The sequence below is a fragment of the Epithele typhae genome (genome assembly GCF_022376455.1).
Source record: "Epithele typhae strain CBS 203.58 chromosome Unknown BXZ73scaffold_4, whole genome shotgun sequence".
NCBI classification, from domain to species: domain Eukaryota; kingdom Fungi; phylum Basidiomycota; class Agaricomycetes; order Polyporales; family Epitheliaceae; genus Epithele; species Epithele typhae.
Genome location: NW_025954195.1, coordinates 717,149 through 730,591, shown reverse-complemented (window position 1 = coordinate 730,591; position 13,443 = coordinate 717,149). Strand labels below are relative to the sequence as shown.

The 13,443-nt window shown below is 59.8% G+C and overlaps 5 protein-coding genes across 5 annotated transcripts; 2 read left to right on the top strand and 3 right to left on the bottom strand.

Annotated features, from left to right (window-relative positions):
* Window positions 1-158: 158 nt before the first annotated feature.
* BXZ73DRAFT_97282 (protein serine/threonine phosphatase 2C) lies at window positions 159-2,391 on the bottom strand (the record flags this gene model as incomplete). The annotated part of the gene is made up of 7 exons (XM_048027310.1): window positions 159-332; window positions 672-1,160; window positions 1,226-1,352; window positions 1,404-1,581; window positions 1,632-1,830; window positions 1,887-2,198; window positions 2,263-2,391. 7 exons carry the CDS (start codon window positions 2,389-2,391, stop codon window positions 159-161), a joined length of 1,608 nt encoding a protein of 535 aa, XP_047882055.1.
* Window positions 2,392-3,203: 812 nt separating this feature from the next.
* BXZ73DRAFT_97281 (AFG1-like ATPase) lies at window positions 3,204-5,204 on the bottom strand (the record flags this gene model as incomplete). The annotated part of the gene is made up of 10 exons (XM_048027309.1): window positions 3,204-3,338; window positions 3,398-3,508; window positions 3,563-3,579; window positions 3,637-3,664; window positions 3,717-4,030; window positions 4,082-4,191; window positions 4,246-4,331; window positions 4,398-4,706; window positions 4,765-4,928; window positions 4,985-5,204. 10 exons carry the CDS (start codon window positions 5,202-5,204, stop codon window positions 3,204-3,206), a joined length of 1,494 nt encoding a protein of 497 aa, XP_047882054.1.
* A 398-nt stretch (window positions 5,205-5,602) lies between these two features.
* Window positions 5,603-6,858, bottom strand: BXZ73DRAFT_87610 (family 53 glycosyl hydrolase; the record flags this gene model as incomplete). Its single annotated transcript, XM_048024646.1, has 6 exons — window positions 5,603-5,671; window positions 5,735-5,787; window positions 5,846-6,347; window positions 6,368-6,383; window positions 6,433-6,508; window positions 6,564-6,858. 6 exons carry the CDS (start codon window positions 6,856-6,858, stop codon window positions 5,603-5,605), a joined length of 1,011 nt encoding a protein of 336 aa, XP_047882053.1.
* Window positions 6,859-8,005: 1,147 nt separating this feature from the next.
* Window positions 8,006-11,094, top strand: BXZ73DRAFT_97279 (alcohol oxidase; the record flags this gene model as incomplete). Its single annotated transcript, XM_048027308.1, has 25 exons — window positions 8,006-8,060; window positions 8,126-8,133; window positions 8,185-8,284; window positions 8,345-8,406; window positions 8,457-8,500; window positions 8,553-8,626; window positions 8,678-8,747; window positions 8,805-8,878; window positions 8,939-8,967; window positions 9,050-9,088; window positions 9,142-9,153; window positions 9,216-9,284; window positions 9,334-9,509; window positions 9,561-9,703; window positions 9,759-9,837; window positions 9,889-10,121; window positions 10,177-10,250; window positions 10,299-10,365; window positions 10,420-10,494; window positions 10,545-10,595; window positions 10,658-10,690; window positions 10,742-10,806; window positions 10,856-10,928; window positions 10,982-11,008; window positions 11,060-11,094. 25 exons carry the CDS (start codon window positions 8,006-8,008, stop codon window positions 11,092-11,094), a joined length of 1,767 nt encoding a protein of 588 aa, XP_047882052.1.
* Window positions 11,095-11,432: 338 nt separating this feature from the next.
* On the top strand, window positions 11,433-13,144 carry BXZ73DRAFT_97278 (uncharacterized protein; the record flags this gene model as incomplete). Its single annotated transcript, XM_048027307.1, has 6 exons — window positions 11,433-11,455; window positions 11,516-11,643; window positions 11,701-11,857; window positions 11,976-12,388; window positions 12,460-12,887; window positions 12,947-13,144. 6 exons carry the CDS (start codon window positions 11,433-11,435, stop codon window positions 13,142-13,144), a joined length of 1,347 nt encoding a protein of 448 aa, XP_047882051.1.
* Window positions 13,145-13,443: the final 299 nt, after the last annotated feature.

The following is a 13,443-nucleotide window of genomic DNA, read 5'->3' as shown; positions in this document are numbered from 1 at the left end:
GTACCGCCTCTTTGCAAAACCTTGCTGAGGGATCCTGGCGGACTTTGCCTTGTCGTTTACATCATGCGATACGCTTCTTGTCGTTTGCTTGGCACGCGTGTACGGCTTGTGCTTAATTATCGCCTATGAACGTCTGCATCGCTACCTACAGCACGCCCTTAGTGGGCCTGGTCGGCACCGCCTTGCTCAAAACCACCGCTGCCTCTCAGACCACCAACAATGGTGAAGTCGTTGATGGAGGAAAGGAGCTCGAAGGCGGCTACCGCGACGTCGATGTCGAAGGCCAAGTGTACGACGACAGACGGGGCGCGCGTGTGGCCTTCAGCGTTCCACTGTCCTTCACGCACGACGAATGGTGCTGTATGAACAGTACACATCAAGTGTCTCATCCGCGTTGTTGTGTGCGTGGACCCGAACCCAGAGCACCGCGACTTTCTTGACTCAGCAGACCGTCGTCATAGTAAAGGGCAAGTACGTTGCGTTCCCGAGCTCGTCCTAGCATCGTGTCGAAGCAGTCGCGGACTCCATGATTTACATGTGACTTTTCCGCAGACCTGTCTCTCGGGGCGCGCAACGTTGGGTCTCCATAGGTAGGCTCGCTAGACTCGAATTATCCGCATGTATCATACAATCCAACACGGTAACCATCATAACTTAGCCTTGACCTGCACCTGGTCCGTCTGCGCCGCCGCCTCCCGCCCGTCCTCCCACCAGACGACGGTGACGGTGATGTCGTCGCGGAACCGGCGCGAGTACGGCGCGGGGATGCTCGCGAGCTTGCGCAGGTGCTCGACGTCCCCGCCGCCGAGCGCGTTCCGGATGAGGTGCGTGCTGAGGTTGTCGTCCTCGAACGCCCACGCGCCGCGCGCGTCCTGCTGCCCGCGGAGGTGCGACTTGCCGTCGACGCCCGCGCTGCCCGCCGCGGTCGGGACGAGGCGCGCGAGGTCCGCCTTGGGCACGGTGCCGCGCAGGCCGGCGAGGTGCCCGCCGACGAGCGCGACGACCTCTTCGTTCGCGAGCTCGTCCCAGAGGCCGTCGGTCGCGAGCACGACGAAGCGCAGCGCGGACTTCGGCGCCGGGGCCGTCGGGTCCGCGGGCAGCGGGAGGAAGGCGAGCGGGCGGTGGGTGACGACGGGGCGCGCGGTGACGTACGGCGGAGTCTTGAGCGTCGGCGGGGCGGGCGGAGGGCCTCGCCCTTGGGCTCCATGAACGCCTTGCTGAGCACCTCCTGGACCTCGCGCGGCCACTTGTAGCGGGCGTCGCCGAACGCGCGCGAGGGCTCGAGGCCACCGAGGATGCGCCCGTTGCGGACGACGTTGTCCGCCTCGTCCGCAGGATGCTCGGATTGTAGCCTGTCATGGAGATGGTGAGTTTGAGGAGAAGGGCAGGCTTGGGGAGCGTACCTCTTCAGCTCGTTGGGGTTGCGGCCCGTCTGGTCCTCAGTCAGCGCCTCGACGCGCCACACGCCTTTGCCGTCCGCAGTCTCCTCGAACACGCCCGCGACGGCGCGGCTGTCGCCGGTGACGGCGACGTAGAGGTTGCGGTGCGCGGTATCGAACATGGCGAGCAGCGCGCAGCTCCCTGGACAAATATGAGACGCGCGCGAGGAGAGCGGCCGGGACGTGACTCACCTGACATGGCCGTTCTGATAGCCTCCGCTGCGAGTGGGTGCTGGCTGAGGTCCGGGACGAGCTTCTTCTTGAGCGACTCATCGTCCACGTTGTCCGCGAGGATCTCGAGCGGCCCGTTAACGATTTTAGAGTCGAGGTCGACGAACGCCTTCTCGATCGAGCGCGCGACATTCTCCGGGTTCGCGTCGTACGGGACGGCCTTCGCCGGCCATGGCCACAGCCGGACATGGCCTGCTGCACGAAGCCCGGCCGAACGCCGCCAGCCTGGGGCTCGTTGACGCACCTCGCGAGCTCCATGGTGACGACGGGGATGAGGACCTTGGCGAGCGTGCGCGACGTGCTGAAGCCGGCGTGGCCGTCCATGACGGCGAAGAAGAGGTAGTCGCCCGCGGGGGGCGCGGGGCCGTCGGCGGGGGCGGCGTTGCGCTCGACGAGGAGGTTCCCGTGCGCGTCCTCGATCGGGTCGTTGGACGCGAAGTGGGCGGTGGTGGACTTCCAGACGACGCCGCCGGGGCGGGCGACGGCCTGCGCGGTCGCGTGCTCGCGCAGGCGGGCGTCGACCTGCTCCTTGGAGAGCAGGGGATGGACTGGGTGACCATCTGGCGCTTTCCGTCGGGGCCGTGGCCTTGACGGAGATGTTGAAGGTGTCTCTGGGCTCCTGGCGGCGGCCGTTGTGATTGTAGTAGTAGTAGAGGGGGGCGCCGACGCAGAGGGTGGCAGCGGTGGCACCTAGTGCGGGTTTCCAGGCGCGCCGGAGCATGGGCGAAGGCGTGGAGTATAGAGACAGCGTAGAAGCGTCTCTGCTCAAGTTAGGTCCGAAGGCACGTCTATGGGGCAAGAAAGCATTGGAATGGGAGGAGGGGACGCGAGTGGCGGACGCACCAGAAGACCAAGCTGTCTCTTCAGTTCATTCGTCCTCCGACCTAGTCCCACAAACAGAATGTCCCCGCAGGAGAGTGCGCCTGACCGTACAGCTGCGCGAATGAGGAGGCCGGACGGCAAGTGAGGGAAGGAGGAGAAAGAGGATGTGCTGAGCGCTGCGAGCGTCGGTAGAGTGGCCGAGAGACGCGTCGCGTCGCGCGCTGGCCGATCGCGTGTCTTCGCGGATTCACGGCGCCTGTGTACTCTATGCACTGACATGCCAGCGGAAGTCGTCATAAGAACATCGGCTGTAGAGCTTGAATGCTACACCGAAGCTGCCCCCGAGTATAACTTTCCGTCGCAGCAACGAAGCCCATCATCATCCACGACATCCCTTACAATATTCGTGGCAAGCCTTCAAGCCTTCAAGCTCAGCGCCCAGTACTTACCGGCTTGCCTAAAGACAATCCCCGCAATGGTGAATGCCAACACAGCTCACCAAGTCCCTCGCGATCGCTGGCCACCCCAACGCCGCGTACCCGCGCTGCACCCGCCACGTCGTCCCCTCGCACGTTCACCCGCTGCTGAGATTACAATTACTGTATAGCCACTCGCGACGTGGATATCTTCAACGGTTAGAGGTATGTATATGAGTACTCATCGTGGTAACCAACTAAAGCAGGTGTTATCCAAACCGACGTCCGTCTATATCTATCGTGCACCCGCAGTCTCCGCCCACTCCTTGCTTCCCATCTGGACTAGACGGGAGCAGCACCGCGCGAAAGCGAACAGTTCTTCGTCCCCAGTGAACATGGAGCTCGACCCTACAAGGTCACTCGACAAGCCCTGCATCGTTCCTCGTGATCAGCGACCAGGAAACGCGTGGACAGTCAGTGTGTGCTCACGAGGTCGTCCATGACGCTGCGCATGTGGTCTGAAATCCCGCCCTTCTTGGCGTTCGGGTCGTCGGAGAAGATCTGGTATATGGGTACTTCCGACGACACGAGAAGCTTGGTCTGAGACAGAAGTGTGAGATGTCATCCATTACATATGGGACGGGCACAACCCACCTTGCTCTCGTAACACGCTGTGGGTAAAGGTGGTCAGCGACTGTCCGACACAAATATGAAGGAAATTAGCGAACCATCGACGAACGTGATGAACCTCCGAGCCTAGTTAAAGCGTCAGAGGGCGAAAGCTAAGTGGATCCGATGTCTCACTGACCATGTCCTTCTGGCCGAGTCCCATCTTAGGAACGTCCGTCACGAAGATGGTACCAAAGTTCTTGGTGATCTCAATGTAGTCCGCTGCGCTCATCGGCTTGCCGCATAGGTCAGTGAACTCGAACTTCGCCACGGTGGACGAGCTTTCAGGGACCCGAATCTCGCGACCCCACGTCATGAGTTTGCGGTTGTGCACCACAGGATCGGATGGGTCGGAGGTGAGAGCGTTGAAGACCTTGTCGACTTCGGCCTTGTTCTCTGGTGTCAATGGGTCGTAGTAGACATGGGAGAGCGATCGGGGCATCCGGCGGTAATCTGGAGGCAGGTATGGGAATACGTTGCATCAAGTGAAGGAATACCGCTCACCTGTCCCAGAGTCGAGGTCCGTCACCTCAAACCGCTCCTTCAGCAGTTCGATGCACGGCACGAAACTTGACCTCTGGATGCCGTTCTTGTACAGATCATCGGGATGACGACTGGAGCGAAGCGAAAGTGAGTTCGATTTCTGCGAGCCTCGCACGCCCACTCACTTTGACGTCATGACGCAGGTCACCCCGTAATTCAACAGCCTCTCAAACAGCTGCCGGAGGATCATGGCGTCCGCGATGTCCGTCACCTGAAGCGCAGAAGCGGCGCCGTTGAGCGTCCGGACGCGCAGCTGGGGCAGACGCGCTCACCGCACCTGGAACTCGTCGAAGCAGAGCACGTACGCGTCCTGCGCGAGGTCGCGCGCGACCGGGGGGATCGGGTCGCCGCCGCCGAGCCCGAGCTTGGTCTTCATCGAGTGTATGCGCTTGTGGACGTCGATCATGAACGCGTGGAAGTGCACGCGCCGCTTCCGGACGACGTTCGGCGGGAGGGTGTTGTAGAAGAGGTCCATGAGCATCGTCTTGCCGGTGCCGACGTCCCCGTAGAGATACAGGCCCTCGGGCAGGCCTGCTGGGGGCTCGGTGGGGGCAGAGTCTTCCTGTTTCGCGAAGAGGCGCGAGAGCTACGGGGGACGGGCGATTGGGAGGCAATCACGCGAGAGGTGGGTGGATGGAACGCACTAGGGAATGTGAGGGGGGCGCAATCGCGGGTGGGGAGTAGTGCACGAGGTCATCGTGCAGACGCTGCAGCTTCTCGATGATGCGAGTCTGGTGGTCGTCGGGACGAAGGACACCGGAGTCGACGAGCTCGAAGTACCGCTTCAGCGGCGTGGTGACGTCGGAGTCTGCGAGCGGGGGCGTGTGATGAGAGACGAGCGAGCGAGCGATTTAAGGTGCTGACCTGAGGTAGAGCTCGTTGGGGCCTTCAAACCCAGTACGTCCACACCCCCAATATCCCTGCCCTTCTCGAGCGCGAGGGTTGTATTATGGCGTATTCGGGCAACAGCCGCCGAGGCGAGAGCGACGGGCTGGGGGTGGATTGGATGGGCGCGTTTGAGGGTGGGGAGGGCTCGACGGTGGAAAGACGCAGCGGCGTGGCGGCCGACGCTGGACGGCCGCATTGAGAGGGTGGGGCGCCGCGCTGAATGGGACGTGGGACGCGAAGGGGGCGGGGCGGACTGAGAAAAGCAGCGGTGGCAGCGGGCGCAGTGGGCTGCAGTCTGCAGAACGCTCAGCCGAGAGACCCAGATCCGATCCGGGCGGCCGAATCTCCGACTTCCCCGCGGGGCACACCCGGCACCGGGACATCTCGTGAAATCGACAATCCGAAGGGCTCCGACCTGCTCCGACCCTCACACTGTGCTCTCAGGTGCTCTCTCACTGCTCAGGCGTGTTCTGTTTTCAGAGACTGCCGCATCTACTGCGGAGCCATTCAACACGCATCCGGTAATTGCCACACGATGTCTTTGAGACTGGATCCTCTGCCGATGAATATGGACAGCTGTCATGGTCGAGGTAACTACATGTCCTGACTGAACATGTTGATCGAAGAACGTGTCGCCCCGGAGGAGTCCACGAGGAGGTTGTCCTGCAAGAGCACCCGTCAGCGATTGATCAGGTTTTAACATGCTCGATCTCTGTTCTAACATACCGCGCAGCCGGAGCCCAAGTTGGCGTTGCCAATCCATCCGGGTTCCCAGTAGACTTGTCAGACAGAGAGCTGTCAGTCGCGTCAAGGCACCGGTGCCGCGGGAACACTCACAAATGCCCTGGCCTCTTCCACCGGGCAGACCCGCCAGAACATTCTTGATATCATTCACCCATGTCATCTGCCCGCTCGTCGACACCGCGATACTGGGTTCCGTGAGCGACGTTCCTGAGCAGCTCACGGGCCAGTCCGTCTCCGCGACAACAATCGGCTTCGCAAAGGTGTTTGCCGCATTAGTGAGAGATGACTTGAGTGCCGAAAGCTTCGCGCCGGCGTCGTAGAAGGGGTAGAACGAAACTCCGATGATGTCGACCTTGCTCGCGTCGAGCGCCCCGGGAATGTACACGTTGGAGAAGAACGAAGAGAGGCCGCTCCAGTTCCAGCCGTTCGCGAGGTGGATGAGGATCTTGGGGGACCCGACGGACTTGGCGCCGTTGACGGCCGAGTTGAGCAGCTCGGAGAGAGGGTGGTAGCCGCCCACGGAGATGCGGCCGGTAGGCCAGAGCATACCGTCGTTGATCTCGTTTCCGACTTGCAGGATGTCAATGGGCGTGCCCTGTTGGAGAAAGCTTGCACGACCTGTTGAGTGTAGCTGTAGAAAGTTCAGTAGCGGGCGTTGGAGCGGGAGGCAGCGGACTGACAGGTAGATCTGGGTGTTCAGACCGCTGAGGTCCGTGGGCCATCCGGAGGGAATAGCCTGGTGTGCCGGATCAGCCCCTTTGGAGGGATGGAGTTAGCGTGGAGACGATGGGTAAAAAGCAGGCGGACTCACATGTATCACTGAAATGAAGGTCGACGATCAACGTCATGCCCGCCGCTTTGACGCGCTTGCCAAGAGCGAGACCGTAGTTGAGGTTGTACTGGCCGGCTGTCCAGATGCGGACGCGTGCAGCGTTCATACCGTGGTTGTGGAGGATAGTTTCGAAAGGGGTGACGGAGCCCCCATCTCTGTACCTGACCCCAGCAGATTCAACGACCGCGAGGGAAGAAATGTCTGCGCCATGGTAGGTGAGGGCGTTGGCAAGCCAAGAAAGGCAGAGGAAGAGGAGAGGCAGTAGGACGACCATTGTGCCGTCGCCGACCTTGCCACTGAGCCGCTACTAGAGGGGTTTAAATACGACTAGCATCGGGTTCACGGAGCGGCTTGAGGATGCATGGAAGGGAGGAGACTCCGAACAAATCCCAGAGGGTGACCGGGTGCACGGGGTGAGAGTTTAGAGTGCGTAAGGAAGCTGGGACGGCACAGAGGGCGGAGGTGAGGAGATCACGCGGTGTGTTCCTTGAATAGAGAGCGCACGGGTAGCATCCGTGTGACCAGCGTAACCACTCACTGCAGCTGATGGGCGCGCAAGACCGCTGTGAGCAAACAGCGTGCGGTCCGGATCCGAGGGTTGCTCGTCCAGCTAGTGCTGCAATGGAGAGGTGCAATTGTGCGCAATTGCAATCCGTTGGAGCGCGGCATCGCTCATTGCAATTGTGCACATTGCAATTGCGCACAATTGCAATTTACCAAACCTCTCTAATGTATCCCAAGCGGGGGTGTGCATGGAAAACACCGCCGGCCGTCCGAGGATGGACCGGTCCACAAGGCCTCACGGCCAGTGCGCTCTCTCGTGAGCCCGCCATCTGTGCGGGCGGAAGGGTGCTCACGGGGGCGGGAGAGAGACCGGGTCGGCGGACAGCGGACTCCTCCGCAATTGGCGCCGCGATCGGATTGAGCTTGTTTCTCTGGCGCCCGATCGGCCTTGCCTCGCAACTCCTCGCCTGGACTGTTGTGCCGTGCGACCGCTCGCGTTGGCCTGGGACTCAGGAAGTTGGGACGGCTGCTTTGAGCTTACTTGACGGGTCGGAGCATGCCTGCGATAGTCAGAGGTGAGCGCTCTCTCCCAAGTCGCAGCTGCGAAATGACGATTCCGTAGATGTGCGACGGCTGGAGAGAGCGCGCTGCTTGGAATTTGACCTTGCAGCCAAGCTTGGCGCAGAGGCCCGGATCTCTCGCGGCGTCGGACAACAGAGCGGCGGTGGCGGGCCCTCGTCGCTTCCCAACCACTGTCTTCGCGGCGGGGCGACAGTGCGTGAACGTCCCTGGATGCAGACCTTCCTCTTCCCAACTAGTTCGTCCCCTGTCGTCAGGCATCCCCTCTCCGTCCTATATAGCCCACGCTCTCCACCCCTCGCTCATCCACCACCGCTCTCCTCACCGCTCTCCCTACGATGACCGCCTCCATCAACGACGTCAAGGACAAGGCTTTCGACTACATCATTTGCGGTACTTGTCCATCCTTTGCCCCGCCCATCTTCCAGGCCTCCTGATCCCCGCTCTTCCCCGTCCAGGCGGTGGCGTACGCGCTTGATTGCTTCCACTCCCGCCCGCACCACTGAATTCTCCCCAGACCGCAGGTCTCACCATCGCTGCTCGTCTCACCGAAGATCCCAACGTGTCCGTTCTCGTTCTCGAAGCGGGGCAGACCAACATCGGGGATGATGGCATCCGTGAGTGGTCGTTGCCTGCCTTGGATAACGCTCTCGCATCTCACCCTCGCCCTTCTCTAGTGCGACTCTCTTCTTACGGCAGTCACTTTGGGAACCCTAACTACGCCTGGGACTTTAAGACCGTACGGATGTCTTCGTGCCGTCCGGAATGTGTTCTCACATGTGTTCGTAGACCCCGCAAGCGAACACAGGGAACACCTGCCATGGATGGCAGAGGTGAGCCCGCTTCACGGACAAATCCATAACCTCAACTCATCGGTTTCTTCAGAGGCAAAGGGTTAGGAGGAAGCTCACAAATCAACTTCTTGGTGCACATCAAGCCTCCCGCCGAAGATGTAGACGGTGCGTCAGAACGCGTCTTTCGTGTTCATTCCACTGATCATCGCACACCAGCTATTGAGCGCCTTGGGAACCCTGGATGGAACTGGAAGAACCTCCAGAAATACATCCACCGCGCGGAAGGGTACGTGGTAGACGCGCATCCTTTTTCCTCTGACGGCTGACCGCATTCATCTACTAGATTCGTCCCTCCGGGCAAGGATTCCTGGGTCAACGATATCGTGGAGTTGAAGACCGCCGACATGGGTACGGATGGTACGCTTTTTTCAATCTGTTTCTCATCTGTCAGAGCGGCTCATCGCTGCAATTGCTTAGGTCCCCTTGCCATCGCATTCCCGGCGTTTGTCAACGAAGGCGAACTGAAGATACAACAAGCGCGTATATATCCCTTCTAATTGTGACATTTTGGTAACCTTGCTTTCGTAGACCTTCATCAACGCTGGTATACCCGTGGCCCCTCGTCCTGTAAGTCTCAGGCAGAAACACCGAAAATTTTGTCTAACCCGTTCTATCTGTAGTACAACGGACAGGTGAATACCGAATCTGGAAGCCAAGTCGGCCACGATTCAGCTCTGACTTCACTTCCGCATAGCCTCACGGTGCCTACCTTGCTCCTTCTACCATCGACCCGAAGACGCACACTCGTTCCTACGCTACCACGGTCAGCCCCAATGTTTTCAACACGCAGCTGTTGCTAATGAATTACGCAGGCCTACTACTTGCCAAACCGGCACCGGAGCAATCTCACTGTGCTAGTGATGGCACACGTCAACCGGGTGGTTCCAGCCACAGACGCAGCAGAATTTGTTGCCGAAGCTGTCGAGTTCGAGTACGAGGGACGCACTTACGTCGTCCCCGCGAAGAAAGAAGTCATCCTTTGTGCAGGGTATGGGTCCTGTTTTATTGAGTGATTACCTCAACTGATGGACATCGGAAGTACTCTCAAATCGCCTCATATTCTCGAATTGTCGGGCATCGGCAACCCCAACCTTCTCCGCAAGCTGGGTATCACCCCGAAGGTCGATCTTCCAGGGGTTGGTAGCAATGTGCAGGAACACATGGTCGCTACCATCAGCTTCGGTATGTATGATGCTCATAGCTGCACCATGGCGTTACTCAAGTGCTCTGCGAGTAGAAGTCAGAGATGACGTCGATTTCCAAACCCTCGATTGTCTCGCTGATCCCGCCATCGCTGCAAAGCACCTGGAACTCCGGTATGTTGTCTCGTCAACAGTCGTCGTCCAACTTTCTGAGTTTCGTTCTAGCGCATCTGGCAAGGGTCTCTTCACCAATGGGATCGTTAACTTCGCGTTCGCTACGTTGGGTCAAATTTCTTCCAAAGCCAACGCTATCATCGAGGCCACAGAAGACAAGGTGAACCGGATGTCGTGCGACTACCCGCCTGGGATCCTGGAGCAGCACAAGATCACCATCGAACGTTTGAAGAACGGCGTTGGTTGCGAGTTCATAGCGCTCCCTGCGATGGCTTCTCGTCCAAGTACGTGCCCAACTCTTCTATCACGCCCGCTTGGGGCTCATACGTGTACGGATAGACCCACCTGAAGCTGGGAAGCGCTACATCACCCTCTACTCTGCGATGAATCACACTATGTCGCGAGGCACTATCGTAAGGCCGATTTCCTTTCACTTGACCACGTGCTCAGCATTGTTGCAGCACACGGCATCGAAGGATGCCTCCGTCGAACCTCACTTCGATCCGCGGTACTTCGAGGAGGAAGTTGGTCAGTACACGTGAGTTAACATACGGCACAGCACTCATGTGGCCTGGCTGGCAGACCTGCAAGTTTTCTTGGAGATGGTCAAGTTCTCCAGGAGCCTGGCCTCGGTTGCACCCCTCAAGGACATGATCGGTAAGGTCCGCACTAGTCATCCTTTTCCTCTTCACTGACCGCTGTCTAAGTCAAGGAGCTCAACCCCGGTCCTGATGTACAAAGCGATGAAGCACTCGTTGGTCAGTATCTTGCGGGTACTCATCAATGAACGACGTGCTCACATTGAATGGATGGTGCACAGATTGGCTCAAGCAAACTTTCACAACGACGTGGCGTTAGTAGCTCTCGCCTTAAATTCTTCATACGCTGACCTGACTTCGCACAGATACGGCGGGTTCCTGCTCTATGCTCCCCAAAGTGAGCGGCGGTGTCGTAGATCCCGAGCTGAAAGTGAGTATCGTGATTCCGTAGTCCATAACTCCCCATTGACCCCAAATAGGTGTACGGTGCGAAGAATCTGAGGGTCGTCGACCTTTCTATCCTTCCTTTGCATGTGGCGTGTCACACCCAAGGTAGCGAATATTTGTTGACATTCGTGAACTGTTCTCACATCATTGCAATCCAGCCGTGGTGTATGGCATCGCGGAGCAAGGTATGTGACTATGGTGTCTGATATGCGAACAACTGACTCACTCGCGCATAGCATCCGACATTATCAAGGGGGCTTACAAGCCGTGAGGTCCGTCAGCCCTGTATTGAAGGATGGGACACCGTCGCAGTTGTACCCCTGAGTTTCCATGCGCCAATACTTGTTTACCTCGTGTCGTGGAATGTAGTATCTCACACCCTGTATGAATTTTCATGTGTCTATGATGAATAGTGTTACGACTGCGGATTACAAGTATGGACGGTGCAAGGATCACCTGACACACGCGCTTGAAGCAGAGGGAACGCGCTCGCGACATCCATATCCGTTCAACACCATCCATCACATCCGGCCCGTCCTCGCGCAAGGGCAACCACTGCAGGCGATAGAACCGCACCTACAGAATTTATATCCTTCCCCTCCGTGAGACATGTCCCTCCCCCCGGGCTCCAAGTACGTTTTTGTGTCTAAGCGCTCCAGGCCAGGCTGCTCACAGCACTTCACCGGATTCAGAGGAAAGAAACGCGCGGTCGAGGAGGACGATGTGCCCTCGAGCTCGGCATCTACATCCACCACGCCCGAACCGGAGAAGTCTGCTCGCGCTCTCGAGAAACAACCCGCCCCCGGACCAGCGAAGAAATGTGCGTGGGCCGCTGCCGTACTCGTCCGCAGACTGATGGCACCGTCCGTCCGTCCAGCCAAGCGCGCCGAGATCCGCCACTGTCCCGTTTGCGACGAGCCCATACCCATCCGTCTGCTGGGAAAGCACGCGCAGCTGGAGAACGAGAGGCTGGATGCGATCATAGGCAGCATAGGCAGCATGGAGGTGCTCGACGAGGCCGAGCCCGACGACGGGTGCGTGCTCCGTTCCTCTCTCCTTCCCTCCCCCTCCCCCTCCCCCTGCGCCCCGTCCCCCGGTCTCCTCTTTCCTCGCGACGAGACACGGCTGAGCGCAGAACGCGGCGCGTCGCAGGTTCACGGCGCGCACCCGCCGGTCCGCGCTGAAGGCGCGGCAGCACCTCCGCCCCGGCTCGTCGTCGTCGTCCGCACACCCCGCGCTCTCCTGGGCGGACGCGGCGTCGCTAGAGCGCACGGAGAAGACGCTGCGCGCGGTGAAGCGGAGCCGGAAGCAGCGGCACGCGCGCCTCCGCGAGCTCGCGCGCGAGGACGACGACGGCTGGGGCGCGGGGGTGGGGGCGGGGTGGTTCGAGGCGGGGGTGGCGGGGACGGCGTGTCCGGTGTGCGGCGTGGTCGTGCGCGGGGACGCGGACGTCGTGGAGGCGCACGTGGACGCGTGTCTCGCGCATGCGCGGCTGGTGGGCGAGATGGACGTCGACGCGGAGGAGGGCGGGGTGAGGGGGGCCATGGAAGGCGTGAGCTTTCGAGGTACGTGCGTGTTGTGTAGCGCGGTTGGCCTGTCTGGCTTGCACGCGGGGGCTCATGCGTTTGGGCTGCAGGGACGGGCTTCGACGTGCGGAATCGGGAGGAGCGGGACGTAGAGGACGAGGTGGACGTGGACGGTGAGGACGAGGCGACGTTCGGGGCTGCGCAGTTCTCGGAGCGGGACGTCCTCGCGCCGCCACTGGGCCCGGCGGATTCGCGCTCGGAGGCAGACACGGACGCGGACATCGACGTGGACGACGCGAACGGATCCGGGGAGGGCCCTTCGGGCAGCCGCACTGAGAGGGAGCCCAAGCAGGGAAAGAGCCTGCGGGACCTCGTCGCAGAAGGAAAAGTCATCCGCCCAACGGAGAACACGGAACAGACGGTGGAGGTCATGGGCTTGGCAGAGACAGACGAAGTGGACCTTGCGATAGAACTGGCGCGGCGTTCGGAGGATTCAGCTGCCCTCGTGCGCGCTCTGGAAAGCAAGGTCCGCCTTCTAGTAAGTGCCTGTAAACGTTGGATTGCTCTACCGCGTTCTGACGCTGCGCCCATGTACAGGAATCTGCCAAAGTTTCATCGTCCACATCCCTCCTCTGCCGCATATGCCTCGACCCTTATAACGACCCGACGGTCTCCACGGGTTGCTGGCATACTTGCTGTCGGGAGTGCTGGCTGCGCTGTCTTGGGTCTACAAAGTTGTGTCCCATCTGCAAGCGCATCACGGGGGCCACCGACTTGAGGAGGGTGTACTTGTGATGCAGTCGCTCTTGTCGTGAACTGCCGTCGTCCTGCTTTGTACAATGTAACCATCGCTATCGCTGCAAACAGATACCATGATGAGCCAGGAGCGGTTACAGTCGGGCGAGACTGGGGAAGGGAGTCATATCTGGCCTTGTCTTGACTTCAGTGTCACCCAGCCAATAAACCATACCTTAACAAAGGCAGGTTACAGAAGCCAGGGCGTTCAGAGCGCCATGTCGACGCCACCACGACATGTATAATCACGTAAAAAGCGGAAGGCAACGAGACTCACCAAGATCTCCGAATGATCCAAT